We start from the raw sequence: 21,631 nt of genomic DNA on the forward strand, positions 1-21,631 counted from the left end.
TCCCAGCACTCCCCTCCCTTTCCTCTGCCTCAGCTCATGTGCAGCACAGTAAAACACCTAGCTCCTAATGACTTCTCTCGTTACTCCTGATACTGAAAACACTTATTCAGACACACTTTCAACCTGGATTGTTTTTTTCCCGCCCTTTAAAAGTAAGCATGCATGTTTACGGTTCTGCAGACATCAGTCTCAAACTTAAAGCTACCCACGGAAAACTATATCTTGGTGTACGTACAGTCGTGACAACAGGTGGACTCCAACACACGCTGGGTCCTTTCAGGATATTCAAGACATACTTACCCTTAGCAAAAAAAGGTTGGTTTGTGGGGTTTTTAATTGCTATTACAGGACTGAAATCTGCAGGCCTTATAACGCAAAAACATTCCTGAAAGAATATGCATGTTTTCCCATGGAACTAAAAAATTGATTTTGAAAAAGCTGGATTCTGAGAAAGCTACAGCTCTCTTTCACATGCTGTGGGTTTTCCCAGGGGTTTCGGTTTGTTGGTTTTGTTTTTTTTTTTTTAATAGCTTAGATTTAACAGGAAACAAAGTTTGTCATGGCTCATAAACCTATGGCAAAGCAAATGCACCAAAGTCCCGTCAGCTCCTAGGAAAGGTTCAGGGAGTCTCCTAAAGAGCTTTAAAGACAAAGGAGATTAACAATCAAAGCTGGGCAGGAAGATGTTAGATACTCATACAAAAAATGTAAGTCCCCAAATCTGTCTCAGTTTTACTTTAAATTTAGTATCTGCCCAACAGGCCATAGCTTGTTTGGTTTACATTGTCCAAGGACTTGCTAAGGGCTGAGCTTTACGGTTCATCACAAATGAAATAGTGAAGTTCTCTCTAACCTAAATTTCATTATTTAGCCCTTCAAAGTAGAGCTACAGTAAACAGTAAAATAAATTGAGAAATGACTAATAAGGAATAGAGTGGTATGTTTAGAACTGAATTCAGAAGTGATCTTTCATGGTAAATAACAAAGACAATAATTGTCATTAAAAAATTAACATAGATATTAAAAATTTCAGTAGTGTCTATTCGTGCGTGTATGTATGTGACACCTCATGCCACAGTGTCCTTTTTGAAAATAGTAAGCACAAAGTTAAACATATGCACAGTACCACCTTCTTGAAGAAATTCTGTTAGCAATATTATAATAATAATAATTAATAATAATAATAATAATACCACCACAGTTGAAAACTAGCAGATTTGCAATATTAACAGAAGTCTCTGGGTGGCATCGGTACAACAAATTCACTAATCTTGTCATAAGAAAATTAAAATATACTACCTCATGCTAAAGTTATTTCATAATTAAATGTATCTAATCTAAGGATGATAAAATAATCCCCATCTTCTTGAAGCTGCATAATGATTTTAGCCTAACTTAGATCTTCTCTTCCTGTGATACTCAAGTTACATTACTATCCTCTTCAAAGGCAGCGGGACAAGTCAGAAGTCTCCGCAGTGATGTGCCACGCTGACTCCCTTACACCACCCCCGCCGCCCCGGTGCCAGCCCCAGTAACCCCAGGGGAATCTGTGAAGCGAGGTGTCACGGCTGGCAAGTGGCGATCCACCTCGTCACTTGTTCAGTGAGCCCTGTTTCAGGATTTATGTGCAACATTCGCTCTTTAAGGACACAGTTAGGTGCTCTTGTAAACACTCTGCTGTGACGCTTCAGAACTCCGTTGTCCCTAGCTGTTTTAAAACTAGGACTGAGAAAAACAAGGTCTTCATCAGGAATTTCTACGCATCATTGGTACCAATTCAGTGTGATTGTTAAGTGCTCATTTTAAAATTCACAGTATAATATAAATATATCCATGAATAATATATTCACTCAGAACAACGTCAGGAAAATAAGCACTCCTCTGTGTTTGGAAAAAAAAAGAAAAAAAGAGAAGAAAAATGGCATGCCAGAGCCTGTTGCATCTTTTAGAACTCACTTTTGTCTATACTTTTTTTCTTACATTTCCACTCACCAGTCTTTTCTAGCTCTTTCACTGTATTCTCTCCTCACAGAAATGCATTAAACACACCCTTGCTGGTAGGTCATTGACTTGCTGCAGATGAAAGGAAAAAAGGTACCACAGCTTGAGCAAAGAAAGGAAATAAGTGCAAATACAATTCCACAGGTTCCAAAAAAAAAAAAAAAAAAAAAAAAAAAAAAAAAGACTCCATCATGACAGTTCAGCCAAAGAACGACTGTACTACTTCCAAAACGAATCACAATTCACCCCTGCTTATCCGAAAGGAGCTGAGGCTTAGGTTGTCAACAACATAACTTATTTTTCTAGGACTGATTCAAGGCATGTGTTCCTCAGCATTCGTGTACAATGACTCCATGTTTTAAATAATTTTGACCAATAAGGTTTTTAAAAAAGAAAAGAGTAGTAAATAACGGGAAGAAAGCAGCTATAGTTACAAACATGTGTAAGTGACAATATAAGTTAGCATATACAGGTGGGGTTTTTTCCTCAGATGAGCTTCTGAAAACACAGCTGCAAGCAGACTGCTAGCTCAGGCATCAGGGCTTGTCCGGCTGTCGTTGCAGTGGAGAGAAACCTGCGCGACACCTCAAAAAACCACAGCTGCCGTGAAGCCCACCGCAGCTATGGTGGTTCTATTTCTGGTACATAGTGCTTAAACCCACACAAATGCAAGTTATTCTTTACATATTTGTGAAGTCATTCTTTACATATGTGTACTTACTTTGGACCCAATCCTTCCTCTATCCTAGCCTAGCACTGTTGCAAAACAGGCCAGAACAGGCTTTTCCCAATGGGTGTATTCCTGTCGGATGCATTAACCATGAAACCTTTAAAAGTGCCACTTATTTTGAGAAAGACAAGCAAAGACAACACAAGCAAATCATACACCAAAAAACTCATGTAACAAATACAGTAAGCACAGCAAAGATTCTTCCATTTCTCTTAGAGAAAAGACTCATTCTAGGAGTTAGAAGTACCCCAGCAAAACCAACATGCTAATTACTCTCCGCTCAAAATCTGAGCACGAACATCTGCCTTGCTACTTGCTATTCTTCCATAAGGCCCATGGTAGAAGCTGAGCACTTTGAAGGCAGCAGCTCAGTGCAAAGCAGAGAAGGCCTGCCTGTTACAGGCTGCTTTTCCAACACCTGTAATTCCAGACACATGCTTTCTATATGCAACGGTATGTTGGCAGATCTGCTTCCAGGACCATATACCTCCTTAGCTCTACGATCCCGACTGCTGAGGCAGGCTGTCTTGCAGAACTGTGTCACTAAGGTGACTGTGCCTTGCCCATGCCGCGGAGCTCTCTTCCACGGGAGGTTTGGGGAAAAGCCCACGGGCAGATGCTGCAGAGTGCCTGGTGCCTAGGCTGTGCCTCCAGGCTTCCTGCAGGATGCAAAGCCAAGAGCCCTCAATACGGTTACAGACTCAGGTCAACACTCCGGGCATTCATTAACCCTTCCTCCATGGCTCCTAATGCTGTCCTTCTTCAGCATGCATTTCAGAGGCAGAGAAAGTAATTATTAATGCTTCTTACAATCATGGAGCTTAAAGGTAGTACCAGCATTGCATTTTAGTTCCAGAGTTGAAGTCACGTATAAGGAGCAAGAAAATACCCGAGTAATCTGACCCTTAGAGGCCAAGCACATATATACTCCACCAGGATGAATTAGAGGCCAGGAAGGCGCCTTTTCTGTAATTTTTAGTGTACCAGAAGGACAAACTAATGCACTAAGAACCTTAGTCAAATGGACAAACAAGAAAAAAGCAACTCTCTAACATTGAAACCTTACAGAAGGAGACAAATCTGTGCTAAAAAAATTGAAAAACCAAGTCAATCCCAGCCCAAAGCCCCAGTGAAATTCCTGGTCAACCTGTTGCTGCGATTAGAACATAGTTGGCACGTCCACTTTTTCATATATATGGTACAAACATCTAGATGTCAAAGCTAAGGAGGGTCATGGATGTAACGGTTCTAACAGTCTTTGCTGCCAAAAGGCTCTAATAATCTAAACGGCGTATACCAGAAGCAGACTGGACGCAACATATGCGAAGAAAAGTACTAGTTCAACAACAAAGAGATGGCATCAGTGGACACCATTTCATGCTTCTCTATAGAATGAAAGGATTAGGACAGATAGGTCTGTTACGATACTCAGTATTCCATTTAATGAAGAAGACATTGCATTTAGTCCTTACCATACAGAACATATTTATACCAGGGCTGTGTACACTGAGGACTTTAGTAATACAGAATTAAGAGTATGTGAACATCATAACTGGGAAACAAAAGAATATGTATTTATAGTAGCTAATCCCTAATTTTTAATAAAATTGAAAATTAAAAATATTTCTTATAAAAATTAAGAATTTTTTTTTCTTCTAGAGAATACATTGAAGAATACAGACATTCTGGTAATTAGACAGTAATTAGACAGTAAGAACTGTACAGTTTCTAAAATAGGGATCCAGGAAGATATAAGAAAATAAAACATTTCTTCCCACCAAGGAAAAAAAAAAATCAAAAAAATTGTTTAGGCAGGGTTAGCTAATGCAATCCAATCCTCTGTAAAAGAAAAGATGGAGTTACAACTTTGCCCAGCATGATTAAATCAGCAACCACAAACTAAAAGATTCCTCTTTTAAGTCTTACCACACTACATTTGGTTCCCCTTTGGAAACAAGAAAATGTGTCAGATCTCCATCTGCAGTTCAGAGCTCATCTTTGCTTATAGGGAGGGGAAAAAAAAAACCAAACCAAAACAAACCACAAACAAGAAAAAACGAACAAAGAGACAAAAACAACCTCAAAACTACAGCTCCTTTCAAGATTCAGTATTCTGGAGGTCTCTTTAGATCACAGACAAGGAAGTTGCCTTCCTTCTATTATCCAACGCAATGTAACACAGTCCTGAAGTTTGCTGTTCCTTACAGAGAGAACTGCAGAGGCCAAGAAAAAAAAAAATGTAGCTCTAGCCTTATCTAGAAGCTCTGACAGGTCCCCAAGTTCCTCTCCACTTTAAATCATCTGTAATAAAACAAATCCCAAGACCATAAACCTCTTGATATTTTCCAGAAAGTTCAACACCTGCTTATTGGGTCTTCATTTTTTAAACAACTGTTACAGCTTCAGAACAATCTTGGAGGTAATAAGGCAGGGCTATAAGTAATTTATTTGTTATTAATGGGAAAAACAGACAATAGAGCATACTTAAAATGTATGTTTCTTGACTTTAAATGAGTGAATCTGAACTTCTTGCTTAAGCCGACTCTAAACGTCCTTCCTTCTACCCAACTCCTCACATCTGTCCTTGGTTCTCTCATCGGGCACAAAGTCACTGCCTCCACGATTTGCCTACTGCTCCCCAGGCAGGGCAGGTGCAGTCACAGCTACTGCCCTGCCCTGGTTCCCCGACTTGCTTTTACGCTCTGCTTTAACCTCCAAAGTCTCAAGGTCTAAAATCCAGCCTGCATTCCTGTTTTCTTCGTCCTGCCAGAGCTTCCCCAGCTAGAAGTACATATTTCTGCATTCTTATGTGTGTGCATATGTCTATTACTGGGATAATTAAAGGGAATTTGGGTTCTGACTGTCTGTGCCCTCAGGGAAGAGACAGTAACATCTGCTGCAATGACTACTTATTTCTTATTTTTCTGAACAAGGGTTTTGAATTGTTTATGCTTCACTGTTCAAACACACACACTGCATACAAATACAAGAAGGTGTAAAGGAAAAAAGATTGAACCCCCACCTAGATGAAAGCGGTTTCAGCGCTACAAGCACAGTTTTTATGTACTCGGAATCACTTGTGAGTTCTACAGAAATTATGCAGTGACAAGGTATCAGCCATGATATACAATTACAGCCCCTTTGAGTTTTTTTTCTATCATACACAGAAACAGCACGAACCTAGAGCTCCAGACCATTCTAAGAAAAAAAACAAAACAAAAAAAACCCACCAAAAAACAGTAAAACCTACCTTGCAAAAAATTACACTAGGCAGCTGGAAGAGATCTCATTAACCATACCCTTCCCACTTCTAAGGAAACAAACCCGTGACTCAAACGTGGCATACCTGATGTTATAATTTTTTTAAATTATACAGTATCAGTCATTTGAGGATAGCCTTATATTTAAAAATAATAACTAAGTATGCTTAACAACAGTTTAAGTTGCCAAGAACTGTGCTTAAAAATTTTCAGTTGCCTGATTTTGTGCACAGTATTTTGAACAACAAATGTAAAGTGCCTGTCAAGTAAGCCGAGAGTTGAAACAGGATTTCCAAATCCTGGTTAGCTTTAAAGCAAAAGGCCTACCAATCTTTACTCATTGTTCAAATTAGGAGCCATGAAAATATCATGACAGCAGACTACCATGAAGAAAAAAATAAAAATTAAGGAAAAAGGAAAAGGGAAGAGCCAAAACTGAAGCATCTGAGTTTGGGGGGCTTAGTTCTGGGGTTTCCCCCATGATGCATTTAAATGCAATACAGACTCATATTTGTCTACTTGCGGACTGCTTTCAACTGTCATTCTTACTCCCGTTTGTCACTGCATACATCAGTTCTTATTATTTTGTAATGGAATACTCATAAGTATCAGCCTGAATGACATCACCTTGACATAAACTCAAACCCACTGCTGTAGAAACACAGTAGGGACTGCAATCTGCCCTCTCGCTGTTTAGATTCTCCACTATCTCAGCTGTGGGAAACTGCTGTCCTCCTCACAATCATTAAACTTTGGTTTCTGGAAGCTGTCAGAAGCAGATTTAGCAACCCTGCTCTTCCTGAATTGTGTATACACCTGGCTGTACAACAGATAGAAGCTCAGGGGCAGTGGATGCTTACAAGAGAAAACAAACATAACAAAGAATTTCCAAAGGCGGGCACCTGGAGAACGACAAGACAGATTTCAGGTATTGTGCTTGTAAGGGCAACCATGGAGTCACCTCCACCACATTTCACAGCCAGGAGGAGTCTTCTGTGTATCAGTAAATAGCTTCACATGCATTAGAAGGCGGCGCTTAGACAGGAAGCAGAGAGATCTGAGGGAACCACTGGAAACTACTAAAACCAATTTACTCTAGCAGGCTACACTCGAAGAAATGGTTTACAGGTTGTATCACTTTAACTCAAGATTCTTACATCTAAACACACAGACACACACACATATATTCAGGCAAAGGAGGAGACATCCAGGCCAGAAACCAAAAACACATACAAACTGCCAAGTTAGGGGGAAAAAAAAAACCAACCAAACCCAAACCAAACAAACCAAAACAACAAATCCAATAGTTTTAAGATGAAAGGTGACCAGAAGCCTGTCATCAGATCAGAAGCAGATTAAAATAGCAATGGAATAATGTTCAGGTAAGGAGGCACAAGAAGGTATACAACCTAAAAACATAGATAATGCAGTGCTAATGAAAGGTGCTGAAGCAAAGATCCAAAGAGTTTCCAAAAAATTTTCAGGGAATGTTCTGGACCAACAGTACCATAATGAGAAAACAGCGAGGCTAAGTTCACAGGCTTTAAGAGACAGGGAAGCCTGGGGGACAGCATATGTATAGAAAGAGTATGTTACCTAAGATTTAAATAGAGGGCATAGAGGGAAAGACCAGAAGAATGATGGGAATACACCAGGGAGAAGCCAAAGCGGGAGAGAAAACCTCAGGGAAACACAAGAATTATTATCCTGCACTGGACTTATGTTCCTTCTGTTTTAATATCCTGTTTGCATCAGCTGCTAGTTCAAGATGGCCCAGAAAAAAAGGTATAAGGAGTCTGCTGTAGACAGCAGTAGTATTATCAATCAAGTCTTAATATTATGTCTCAATCCAATCTCTAAAAATGAGGAATGGTCTAAACCTGAAACATATAATTTAAGAGCAGAAGAGGGGGAGGAAAGTACAGAAAGCTAATCAACACAAGAGATTTAAAATAAAAAACATTGTAAGAAGGGTGTGAGAATTCTGAGGAGAAAGAAAAAACCATCAGTGAACGAAGGAGAATGAACCAAGAGAGACTTTCACCCAATTTACACTGTAAATGACCTTGCAGGTCAGCTGATCCACACTTCAGGGTAGGGACTCATTCAGCGGGATAGGCAGAGATGAGCACACTACTATAATAAGGACTTTTTCTGAGCTGTGAAAACCATGCCATGAAGCTCAGCTGTGTCTTGACATGGGGAAATACTCCTTGCTCCATGTGCCCTTCCTACGCTGGTGAAAGATTTATTTTGCCCTGGGGAGGTTCTGCCAGTCAAAACCCAGTAACTTCACACCTCAACCAGCACAGAGCCGTGATGCTTTTCCCAGCGAGGGCAGCTCCCCCTCCAGTGACCAGCTCTGGCCCCACGCTGCTGCTGCCCGTCTTCCCGAGTGTGACGCAGAGGGACAGACTGACTGCGTAACACACTTGACAGTTAAACAATGCTGTTATTTTGGGGGGAAATACCCATGTTGCAATTAGCAAGACCTTGTTTCTAGAACTGACCATCTTGCAATGACGCATTCTTATTTATGTTGGCATATGAACGTACTAAACGTCTTTATTTACATTGGTTTAGCATAATACAATTTCTTGATTCTATCAATTCTGCCCAAGGCTATAGCTCACAAAATACTTTCAGGTCTGAAGATACTTAATGCAAAAAATACAAAAACCAACAAAACAAGTCATATCGTAACACAAAGGGTGTACGGGGTAAAACCTGACACTAATGTTGGTAAGAGCTTGGAGCCAGGACTTCAAAGTGGAACAAACTCCCCACCCCCTCTGTTCCCCCACCACAAAAACAAAAAGATGCTCCCCAAGCCAAAAAAAAGAAAACGACAAGCAAGAAAAAGAAAAGGAAAAACCACAACCCCACAAACAACAGAACAGCACCTGTCTTCGTAGAAATTATTTTTGTTCTAAAGGGCAGCGTCAAACTCAAGGTATCTGTCATTATTAACAACTACTTTAGTCAATTTACTGTAGAGCTAGTTGTAAAATGGTGAGGTCCTCATTCTCAGAAATGGTAGGCAAGAACCGCATTTCTTTGTCCATAAAGCCTTCAGAACAAAACCTGAAGTGCGCACTGTAAGTGGAGAGACAAGCTTATGACAATCCAAAGCGTGGTCTCACCTGAGTGTGACAAATTGCCACGTAACAAGTATCTACCATGTTCAGCCATGCAAACAGAATCAGCTGCTATTCAACGTCCTATAGTCTTGGCAATAGCAAACGAGCAGTGCCACAGAAGGGAAGCAGGAAAGAAAGCATGTGGAAAAAAAAAATAATCATTTTGAAGAAGTACTGACTGCACTTCTCAACTTCCACCCGGTCTGTCGAATAAGCACAAAGTATCTCTGGAAGTTTATTTAAGAAATTAAGGGGAAAACCAAAAAGTAACAGATGTTTTTCCTCCGCCTCTAAGATTCCTGGAAACTGTAGAGCTCCAGGTAAGGCCCAAGGGTGGCCAAGGGTTTCCCCAGATCTCTCAGCCGATGCAATAGCCAGCAGAAGGCGACATTCAGCAACAGGCAGTAAGGGCAGTATTGTGTTTCCTCTTGTCTTTAAACACACCAAAACTTCTAGAAGATGATCTAACTTCAGCTGCTTAGCAGCTCTATTTCTTGGTTGCTGATCTGTTTAACATCCAGTTCGGTTGCCCATCTCCATTAAAAATACATCTCTTTTGAAGAAGAAGAAACAAAACAAAACCAAACCAAACCAAAAAAAAACCAAAGAAACCAAAACCAAACGAACAAAAAAAACCCCCAAAACCCAGATTTTAATTCCACCTGCCCGCTTTGTACAGCTAGTGGAATGTGGCAGGAGTGTCACTCATTCTGCTGCTTCATTAACAACCAGGAAATTTCACATACTCCAAACATCCACTTTAGGGCAACAGGGAAGAAATCAGCCATGGAAAGGCCACAGAAGGGCTCATAGTACATGTCTGTGCAGCTCACTAGTCATTGCAGCCACTGCTGATTTTCAATTATCAGAAACTTATTCAAATTATTAACATTCTATGATAGTCCAGCACTTGGCTGGGATGCCAAAAGAACTGTAAATTGAAGCTTGCTTTAAAAAATCATGACTTCCGCAAAAAAAAAAAAAAAAAAGTTAGCTGGTATGCAAGTCCTTTGCTTAGAGAATTCAGTTCCTGCCGTGCCCGTTTTTTATGGGAATGCATAAGATAGATACTAGATGATTCAAGGAAATAGTAAGGGGATAGTACCCTTCCATCTTCAAAGCTATAATTTTTGAAGTTAACAGTAAGCAGTTGAAAGTTGCCATTCCCCAGCAGGCTCTTGGTCTCCTGTACAAAAGTAAAGGCAAACCTGATTCAATAAAAAAAAAAATAAAAAAAAATATACAACTGGTGCAGGAATTATTTTCCTCCTTGAGAGGGGCTGGTTCTTGGTGGGGTAGTGCAAGCAATCTCATAGTCCTATCATCTACACAAACCAAAGTTGCAATATCTAGCAGTCAACTTTTCTTCACTGATGAATCATCTTTATTTAAAGAAAAATCCAAAAGAGGATAGGGGATGGAAAGCAATACACCTCAATCCCACTGCTGAAGCTGGCAGGAGGTCTTTAAAGTGTATTTTTGAAAACTAGTGGAAAGAGAAGGAAAAAGCAATAAAACCTGAGCAGCTTAGTAGACTACTATTAGTTTAAACAGTAGCTTGCAACAAAATTAGGGGAAAGAAGAGAGTACAAACAAAAACAAGTTCATACACCACGCATCCTCCTTCATTCAGCCCACATGTTATTTCCTCTTGGCACATGTTAAGTGCATGCACTCTATATACAAACCACACGATAAAATGAGCAGAGTGATGTACTGAGTCTATATTACTTAGACAAACATCAAGTGAGGGAATTCTGTGGTGGTTAGATAATAAGGTTAAGAAAATACATTTCTTAGGATTCCTGAACTAACGAATCAAAAAAAAAAAAAAAACCCACAAAAAAACCCTGTGCTATTTTTCTTTTCTGGTTAGCCTCAAGTAGAAATGAAAGGTTTATGTTCATTTCTTCTATGGATTGAGACATGTTATTTTTGAGCATGTTTATTCAACAGATAATTTCTCTACAGCACAGCATCTATTTAAAATATCACTAAATACAGCTTCTAAAATTATGTCAACTAAAGCTTTTTTAAGACAGCACAACCTTAAAGTCTGATTACTTTATGGGAGCATAAAAGAATGACATTTGCCCCAGAGTGGATGATCTCAGCTGTACCCTCAACAACCATTAAGTCAAGCTGACAACTGCACTTTATTTCTGATGGAAAAGCCTAAGAATTTTGACTCTCTGCAGGTAAACTGCAGGACAGTCAATACTTACAACTTCACAGCTGAAGTTGGAGCTGGAGCAATTTTTTCCCCAGCTTACTCTCACACACCACTAAGCTAGTTGGGTTAGCTCCTTCAGTTCTACCTCATGGATGGGGTCTGCCTACAGCACAACTCTTCAGCTGAGCGTGTGAGTTTTGACAGGTCTAATAGTTTCAGAGTTCAACAAATGGGGGGGGGGGGCACTGTAACTACTTATACAAACACACACCCCCTTTTTTTTTTTTTTTTTTGAATCAGCAATAAAATATCAGCTCCACAGAGAGCTACCACAGAGGTTCTGTAGAGCAGGTGGCTAAGTGCTTTGAAACCTATGGAAATATTTAGACAAACATTACACTACTCAACTGGTTTGCTTTGTTTTTTTGCATAAGAATAGTTCAACTTTTATAAACAGTCATTGTTTCTCATAGGCATCTTATTTTTCTAAACATTGTTTGCCTATTATTTACCCTGCACTGTTCCTACCCAGAGGAAGTTTGGTTTCCACAGCCTTTTCTAACTGTTTAGGTTAAACACATCTCTCTACTATATCAAGAGAGTATGTTTTCCAAGAAATTGACCATCAGTAAACCCTAATACACTTTACAGAGCTAACACTTCATACCTACATGCACATGAAAGTATACCCAGATAAAAAAAAAATTTAATAAAAAGTAAAATTGTAAGGCTCTATCTTTAATGACCAGCTTATTTCAGCCCTTTTTCTTTCTTAACTCTTATTTCAAGAATATACATACTTTTTTACACATTGGAAACATACGGAAACATATGCAAAGACCGATAATCTCACACTATGAGTCTCTGTGTGTCAATTCTGTCACCTGCACTTTGTTTCCTTGCACCCAATTCTGTAAGTTGCACACAATTTATAACCTCTTGACTCTAACACCTCTATTGGACTTACGGTAGCATAGCTGATGAATCCTCAGTACATGCATGTAACAAATGCAGGCAGATTTATTTTTTTAAAACTTTTTTTTTTTTTTTTTTTTTACAGCCTGAATTTCAACAGACTAGCCCACCTTTGCACATCTAGAGACAGACTCCTCCTTGGAAAGAAAGGAACTTAGAGGGACTATGCATCATCACAGTTAATTCCACCACATAAAACACTGAACTGCATGCTACCGGGCTGATCCTAGCAATCCATCTCATACTTGGAGGTCTGTTTTTATATAAATCTGATCTCTGTGATAAATCCTACCAACTTTAAATAATGAGAAAAGGAAAATTCCAGCTTCCAAGGATGGCACAAAGTGCCTTATTCTAGTCTGGGGAAGACCTATGACAACAGATTTCAGATCTACAGTAAACTTTCTTATTACAGTTTCTGGGAGAGAGAAAAGGTGTGTTATGCATTCCTAACATTAATTATGCAGATAAACAAATTACAATGTAATTATTAGTACTGTGTATGACATAAAATGAAAGGGATTTTTAGATCATGTCAAAAAATCCTTGGAAAGTGTATGCATCTCCTCTGCTTCTGCAACTTCTCTTTCCTCTTCCACAAGCAAACAAAGTACTTGAGTAAAGGTTCTCAACTGGTGGATGAAATTCTTGCTGTTTGATATCAGGAGATATACCATGGTCTTTCAGCTAAAACTGTTTAGCTGGGAAAATCAGTGATAGAAACAGTATATGCCTCTCTGTAAAAGGGAGCTTGACAGGATCATCACCTAAGTGAGCAGTTCTTGATGGGCAGTGGGAAAGAAAGTAAGCTCTTTCAGGAGATACATTCCCTTTCCATATTTCACCATGACAACTCCTGGGGACTACTTTTTCTCATTATTAGTTTTTTGCAGGTGTTCATCCATATGCCACACCAGACTCTCACTCCATTAGTTTTATTTAATAATTTATACTCCATCTACCATGCCTCTCAAAGGAAGACAAATCAAATAAGTATTTTCCTATTTCGGCATACCAGAAACTACAAAAAAAAGCTTTAGTCAGTTGTAAATAAAACAAAAGAGTTGATCTCTGTAAAGTTAGTACTGAGTTTACAAGCTTTAAAGTACCTACCACTTAGTACCACTCAGCCTTGGTTGATGTTCAGCATCCCACCAAGTACTTAGCTCTGGTGGATCTAATATTACTACAAGATGACTTTACAGAATAGGGTATTAATGCAGCATTCAAATTAAAGGTTTCGTAGCTGTTAAGAATTGATTTCAGGATTCTGTGTTGGTCTAGCAGCACTAATAATGTCCATAGATACAGAGGGCATTTTCCTATAGGCATTCACAAAGTCAGTAAATGCCACAGGAAGAATACAGAAACTGGGAGGAGGCCTGCTTGAATCCTGCCAACTCCTACTGCAGAATTCATTCATAGAGTAGCTCTTCTCACGCACATCTCTTTTTTTATACTTTGGTACCCCAGGTAGTCCATCCCGAACGTACAGGTTCAAAGACAAACCTCTCCGTCATCTTTTCCTTCGGTCTCGCATCTTCTGTTTTCCCTGAACTAGCAGTCCTGCAACTACAAGTCAACCACTGTGCCCACAGCGGCTATGTTACCTAGCTATCGCGTCCTGTATACTGCATTGCAAATATATTTCTACATGTACTTTCTAAGATTTACTGATGATTCTTGACAGATACAATAATCTGAGTGAGTATGAACAACAGCTTGTCAGAATATTTTTAAGTAAAGGAAAACTTTTTCAAGATACATCAGTTCATAAAAGCTAAGGTATGTCATGGACATGTACAGACTAATGATATTTTTACCACAAAGGTCAAGAGAGAGTCTGGCATTGAAAATCTTACTAAATCTCATGTTAACAATCTGACAATTATTGCTTCTATATAATTGTATTTCCCACATATATTTACAGCAAAAAGGAATTGGTTTTGTTCAGTAAACTCTAACTGTGACACTACCTCTGGCTACATCAAAAGATGCAACTGAAACAAGACGACAGAGGAGGTCTCTGTCCCCAAAAAGCCTTAGCATAGTAACTTAGAACTGGAAGGACATCACTAGAAAGTAAATATAACAGAGAACAATAAAGGTCTAAAAGCCAGGATCAGGCTAAGTTCAAGCTACTCTCTTAAATGGTTTATGAATATAATTCAACCAACAACACATTTTTAATAAACATTTAGCATGTGGCTCTGGTAATGAGTCTCAACTATTTGCTTTTACAGTTGCATGTACAAAAAAAAAAAGTACATGCAGCGATCCCTTAGTTTGTGAAATTAAGCAGTTAAGTGCCAGAATTTTAATTGTGTTACTCTAATATACAACATTGTGTATGCATGTTATAATAAAAATAACATTTTTAATTCAACTATACACCCAACATGAATGCTAAGAAAACCAGATATTTCATCAGAATAAATCATACTATTTAGTCCTTCAATAAATGAGAGATAAAGGTCCTTCCTTCACAGCAGACTGATGGTTTGCTGTTCCCAGGTACAGAATGTAACAACTTTAGTTCATTCTCCAATGTATTGGAGAAAGGGACAGCTGGTGCTATTACTCTTATTAAACTGTTAAAATGCCAGAACAAAAATACTTTCTGTAGAAAACACAACTTTATTTACTCTAACTTTATGAAAAGAACGGAAACAAATATTTTTTCAATTAAAATTCAATAAATCCTTATTCATTGGAACAAAAAAATTACACATGTGCTTTCTTAGAATAACAGGAGGAATGCAATATGTAATATAATACATCTTAATCCCTATATCCTCATAGCTACAAACTATCTGAAACTCGTTCTAAGTTGTGACACTAATGGAAAAATCTCAATTCAAATAAATAAAAAAAAATCAGATAAGTTATTAAATGCCTCAGGTTTTTACAGACAACATCCTCCAAGTGTTCTTCAATTTGTTCCAACTGTTCCTCAGCAGTCCATCCCAATACACAAGACGGCAACCACATGTATGAAGAGACTGGCTTGGCGAAGCAAGGAACCCATGGTGGAGCTCCAATGCAAGAAGGCTGTATGCATGAGGTGTGAGCAGGGACAAGGTGACCAGGAGGACTTTAGAAACACCACATGTGTCATGTTAAACAAAGTTCAATGGGAGTTAAGACTTGCACGGAATGTCAAGGGCAACAAGAGCAGCTTCTGCTTCAACGATAGTAATGAAAGGTCAAACAGGGAAAATATAAGCCTGTTGCTGAACTGGGCAGGCGATCTAGTGCCAGAAGACACAGATGACACTGGGGGACTCAATACCTCCTTTGTTTAAGGTCTCAAAGGCATCTGGTATTTTGCAAAGGGGTTCAAGATCTACCAGCAGTAGATGTGGCCTGAGTCAGGGATGACTTGCAAGATCTCAACCTATCTAAATCCATGGGATCAGAGAAGCTGCATCCATGGACACCGAGATAACCAGCCACTTTTCATCTCTGAGAAGTCACAGAGATGAAGGAAGGTCCTCAGTAACTGCAGGAAAACTAAGGTGGGAAATACAGCCCAGTCAATCTCGCTTCAGTTCCTGGGAAAGTTATAGAGTTAGTACTCTTGGAATGCACTTTTCTGGACATACTGAGAAGAAGGTGACTGAAAACAGTCAGCATAGATTTGCCAAGGGTAAATCATTCCTGACCAACCCAATTGCCTTTTATACTAAAATGACTAGTTTTAATGATGAGAGGAGAGCAGGGGATGTCATTTATCTCAAGGCTTTCAACACTGCCTCACTGCAAGTTAGGAGGCTACAGTCTCTCTCTTCAGATGGGCAACCAGATGGGTAAAAAGCTGGCTGGATGATCAAGCCCAGAGCGTAAATGTTTAATGGACCTTACTCCACCATAAGGCCTGTAAAAAGTGGAATATCACGAGGGCTGATCCTGGGACCTGTCCTGTTTAACACCTTAATCAATGACCAAGGGGCAGCAACAGAGTGCAGTCTGTAAAGTTTGCAGATAACACCAAATTCAGAGAAACAGTTGACAAACTTGAGGGCAAGGCTGCAGTCCACAGGGACCTAGATGGGCTGGAGGAACGGGCCAAGAGCAACCTCATGAAATTAAGTGTACACATGCAGAGTCCTGCACCTGGAAAGGAACAACCCCATGCAACAGTACAGGCTGGTTTTAATCACAGAGGAAAATGAATCACCCGCCTTTAAATCACACATTCAGCACCAAATTGTGAACGAACTTTGCAAGCCTAGTTGTATTTAACACGTGTGGAACACAGTCCAGGTTACTATATAACAGCACTGAATGCACTTTTTTTTTTTTTCTCCATATCTGTATATATTTAAACCAGAGGTTTCCATGAAGAGATTACACAGTCTTTGGCCTACTTCTGGAAAAGTTTTTTTGCACTTATCCCTTACCTTTGTATGCAATAACCGGGTGCTCAGCTCTGTGGCAGTGGGTATCTTCTGTTATTGTTGGCTCCAGTATTCCTAAAGCCCCAAGTCCTGCCAAAAGCAGTGCAACGAGGCAGCTTCCTTTCATGGTGGTCATGCTGTCCTCCACAGCACTCACTTCTTTTAGCTGGCTACTCTTCTTGCACTCATGTGGGAAAAGCACCTAGAGAGTTCAAAGAAATTTTTTCAAGCAGAGGAGCAAACCACAGAAAAAAATTAAACCATTCTTGATGTTTAAAACAAAACAACATTGTTTTCTGTCTGTGTAGTATTTGACTCCTCAAAAGTATATTATCAGCTGCTCCTCTAATTACTTCATAAACTTATCATCAATTACCCAATTTACTAATACTGATTTCTTTTATCACGCAGCAGGATTCAAAAACTGTTCTTCATTCCCCCACTCTTCTACTTTAAAGTTTCATTTTTAATGTGTGTGGGACAAATTCTGCAACTTTTTTTTAATTTTTTTTTTTTTTAGATACAGCAAATGTATCTAAATCTATGTTCCACATTCACTTGGATCCACTGCCCCTCACTCTGCCTTCCGCACAAAGCAAAGAACGCTTTGAGTCCTTGCGAGTATAGGTAGGAAAGGAATTGCTCCTTCACGTTACTGACTGTTTTGACAAAACAACAGCCCTAGAGCATGTATTTTTTTTGCCTATCTGTAGAGTATGTATAGCACAGCAGGGACAGCGGTAGGACAAGATTCACCTCAATGCTCTGACAACGTACTTTTGCTTTACAGGAGGGAGGGTCACTAGTTCTGACACCAGCTTAATCCCTAAACCGTTTGCCAAGACTGATGACAAGGTTGTGTATTGCAGATTCTAATGCTGAAGACTCCTTTCTACTAAAATCTAGACACCAATCAACGATGTAATGGTTTTCATTCAGTACTAGAATAAAGTTGAAGTTTTAACTCCCTGATTTTTTGAAACATCCAATAACCAGATACTTATAAAATAAGTAACAGAATATTCACAGTGTCAATATAATTTTAGATCCAACCCAATTCCTTTAGCTTTATCATAACAAACATTCCAAGCAGTAACAACCCAATGCTGCAACCCAAAAACTTTCACCACTAGCAGCTTTACTGACTCCCACAAGCTTGCTTGCTTATAGCACACAGTTATGAGACATCACTGCCTTTTAGGAGGGAAAGACTGGAGATTTGAGACAACTCCATAATGGCAGAAATGTCATTCTGCTAATTAACGGAGCAATTCCAGAAAAAATAATCAGCAATATTGACTTCTAATACATTTGTTCTCACTGAACTGCAGTGTGCTGTTTAATAAGGCGGAAACTTTCTATTTGTGTAAAACAAACATCCTAAACACATGAAAAAAAGGGCTGTTAATTAAAAGATACTCCCCAGTAAGACCAGTATGTTTTAAAAGCTACACTCAGAAAGCAGAATGGGTAGTAAACATTGCTCCCTAACCCCTAACATTACTGTAGCACAAGCCATCATAAGATGAACTGCTCCTCTCTTACCACTTTATTTTGCTGCCTTTAGTAGCCTTCTGGGTAAGACCTGGACACATCTAATCCTCATTAATTTAAACTAAAATAAATAGATAAAAGACATAATACATCTGAGCAATACATAAATTTAATAGTCAATTTTAGCTACTCTGACAAATTTGCTTCTGTTTCAGAAAAAAAAAGGCAGCGGCAAAACTTCTAGGCAGTTAGATTCATATACCTATCTAAGTAGTATATCTTATGGTGTCATGTACCAATATGAATCTGTCCCTATAAATTGCTTGTGGCTCACAGCAGGCAGTATCTGCTCAGAAATTCTGCGCACTCATGTATATAGGGGCATAAAGCGCCTGTTCCAATGTTTTGATGGTTCATTTTCTGCAAGGGTGACATTTCGAGTGTTACACACTATTCTTATCTAAATTCAACCAGTTTATGTGGGTTATATCATAGCTAATGGATATTACTAACTTAGAGATTATACAAGTACATTACTAAGAGCTAGTTCTAGTTCAGGTTTTGGTAAGATTATGTCTATGTCTTTAGGAAGCAAAATGAAGGATAGATACCACATCAGAGACTCTCAAATGCCGGTTCAAAAAAAAGCCTTCAAACCCAAAGCCTTTCCCACAGAATTTGCAGGGGTCAGACTGCTCCCTCCCGCGCATCCCGGAGGAAGGACCCCACGGCACATCCACTCGCCTGAGGTCCCGCCGTGAGCGCAAGCCCGTGGAGGCAGCGCCTGAGCTCCGAACCCACGCAGCTCTGGAAGTCCCGCTGCAACCGAGAGCCAGAGGCTTTGAAGCGGGCAAAGGAGTCTTTCCTGAAACAGGCCCTGATCCTTACTGAAAGTGCAACTGTTGTGCCAAGAAGTGATAGTTAGCCCGGAGAGTAAGACACAAAAGAGAACCCTAAACGTGAAAAGTTTAGCCTAGTTTCCTTGATTTCTGCATAATTTCCATATGCAGATTTCTCTCAACAATGAAATGTAATGGTCAAGTCACAACTTTTCAAAGCATATCCATAACGGTGATACTGACTGTCTTTTTAACTATTGCTATATATTTGGGAACCAGCACATTGACCTGTATTATTTCTATAGTTTTTCTAGTACAGATCTTTAATCAGGCTTCTGACAAATTGTTTTACAGACCTGTAAAATGCAATCTGAGGATGCAAAAAGAAAAAAAAAAAGCAGAATTATAAAATGCAATATATTTCAATATATTATTTTTTCCTTTATATGTAAAGGGTCTTGTGTGCTTATTTTCTCCCTCATTCACTTTTTTTTCATTTAGCTTGCCTAGAAGAAATATAAAGATGAATGAGGCCCGTTAGGTAAAGGTAGTATTTTTTACAAACACAGTATTTAGTTTCTCCATCAACATTATTTGATGAGGGGAAGAAAAAAAAAGGTTATTCATGATTTGCTATTTTAGCTGAGCCAACAAAAGATACCTATTGCTAAAGAGAAAAAGTGTGAACACAGCCAAGCATGCAAGGCATGTAACTGCTACTGCTAGGTCCAAGCAGATTCATTTAGGACTGTTCCCTCCAGGAACTGAAGTCATATATTTAAAACGAAATAATCAGGATGTCAATATTTCTAGATCAGTTAAAATACACCATGTTGGAAATACAATTTACATCTGAATTATAAACTACATTTTCTTTTGTTTGATTAAAATAAGCTGCTGTATAAAAAAAATAAAAAGAGAGTTGCCACACTAACTGCAGCTGTCCAGCAGCAAGGATGCTTTCAAATAACTATCTGTTGATTCTGTAAGTGTCAGTTTAACAGCACTTTCAGTGAAAGATGAAGTAAACATGTCAATGTGAGTATGCAAAGAACAGAGTTTGGCATGGTCAAAAGATGCCAGTTTCAGGACTGGTTCTGGGTACATGCATACACAAGCACATCTGGGGTTTCTTTACATGCACACCAGTGTCTGCTCTCGTAGGTGCTGCTCATGTAACTTGCTGTGGGAGACTCGTTCCACTTCCCCAGGGTGCTTTGCTCAACCTCTTGGTTTGTAAAACAGTAAAAGTTTGATAAAAATTTACTCATGCTGACTAACTACTCCAGATAACACACACCTTTGTGCACAAGCATGAACCTAAAGAAAAGTACTTGTCTAATGAAACAGACTATACATTGTATGGGTTCATTAGAACAGAATTATGAGTCCAAAGAAAGATGTTGTCCCATATTGCTACTGCACACACTTTAAAATAGCTAGTAATAATTATTTCATCTTTGGTCACGTCAATTTTATTAAAAATAACTAGTTTGTCTACTGTACTGCTAATGACAACTTTTTACAATTTATTAAAAGAATAGAACATTTGCTTGCTGTTGCAAGTGATGAGCAGACAGGGAGAATTGTTGTTTCCTCTTTAGCAAAAAAAGCCCCCGCTGTTGTGTATTGCTAGTAAACATACGGCCAAATCAGGGAAAAAAGGGTATCAGCAGTCATATGGTCATAAAACTGGAATACATGAACATCCCTACAATGTGGCTCAGTGCCTTTTTCTGTAATGGCTCTTGATTTCTTAAAGCCAAACTCCTCAAATTTTTACAAATCATTTGAGAGGAAGATTGCTAGAGAAAGAAATATGTAAAAAAGGCCCTCTCATCACAGCTACCAAAAAATCTAGCTAAATTCTCAGGCAATGTGTATGTTCTCAATTCCCAGTCCTGGCACTACCACTAGTGACAAGCCCTGGAGCCCAGAAGGAAAAAGGGATGGCGGGGGGGAGCATCAGGAGGGCTGCATCAGTCTGAAATAACAGTGCTTGCCTCTTCCCCCAGTGAAAAATGTGAATGTTGTGTGTCAAAAGACATTCACATTTCACTTTTTTCACAAATGAACTGTGATATTTTTTAGTCATGCTTCTCCTAATAATATATAGGCACAACGTGAATAAATACCAAAATGCATTTAAATATTGTCTCCAAAAACACCAAGTTGTTTTTACTATAGTGATTAATCCTGTTCCCCTGCCAAATGCACAAATAAAAACTATACCTCTTTATAATATAATTACTTTGAAATACATCCCTTACTCAGTATAAGCTTTAGAAAAACAATTTGTATATCAGTCAGATACACAATTAGATTAGAGCAATAGCTCAGAGATCACCTCATTAAACTTCAAGATGAGGCTGGAGGCTGTAGAGCTTCTTCAGTGAAATAATCCAGCCATACACTATCGTGTCTCAGCACCGGACCCAGCAGTCCAGACTGTTTGCTATGTGGCAGAGTAGCATGTTCTAATTTGTATTCTCATAAAGTGAGAGTCAGCTTCAATTAACAAACTGATTACTGCGTTCCTTCAACTTCTTTTTAATATTGCCGTTCATTTCTGCAGTGGCATGAATTTTAAGATCTGCAAGAGGCAGTCACCCATCAGCT

At 39.0% G+C, this 21,631-nt stretch overlaps 1 protein-coding gene across 2 annotated transcripts in view; it reads right to left on the reverse strand.

Annotated features, from left to right (window-relative positions):
- The window catches only part of SEMA5A (semaphorin 5A), a 330,300-nt gene that overhangs the window by 210,475 nt on the left and 98,194 nt on the right, over positions 1-21,631 (reverse strand). For both annotated transcript variants that reach the window (XM_069808839.1, XM_069808840.1), the window contains exon 3: positions 16,683-16,881. In XM_069808839.1, coding sequence (XP_069664940.1) covers positions 16,683-16,815 — 133 coding nt within the window. In that variant the 5' untranslated portion in view covers positions 16,816-16,881. The remainder of the gene's footprint in view (positions 1-16,682; positions 16,882-21,631) is intronic.

Source organism: Haliaeetus albicilla, chromosome 21 (assembly GCF_947461875.1).
Source record: "Haliaeetus albicilla chromosome 21, bHalAlb1.1, whole genome shotgun sequence".
Classification (NCBI taxonomy): Eukaryota; Metazoa; Chordata; class Aves; order Accipitriformes; family Accipitridae; genus Haliaeetus; species Haliaeetus albicilla.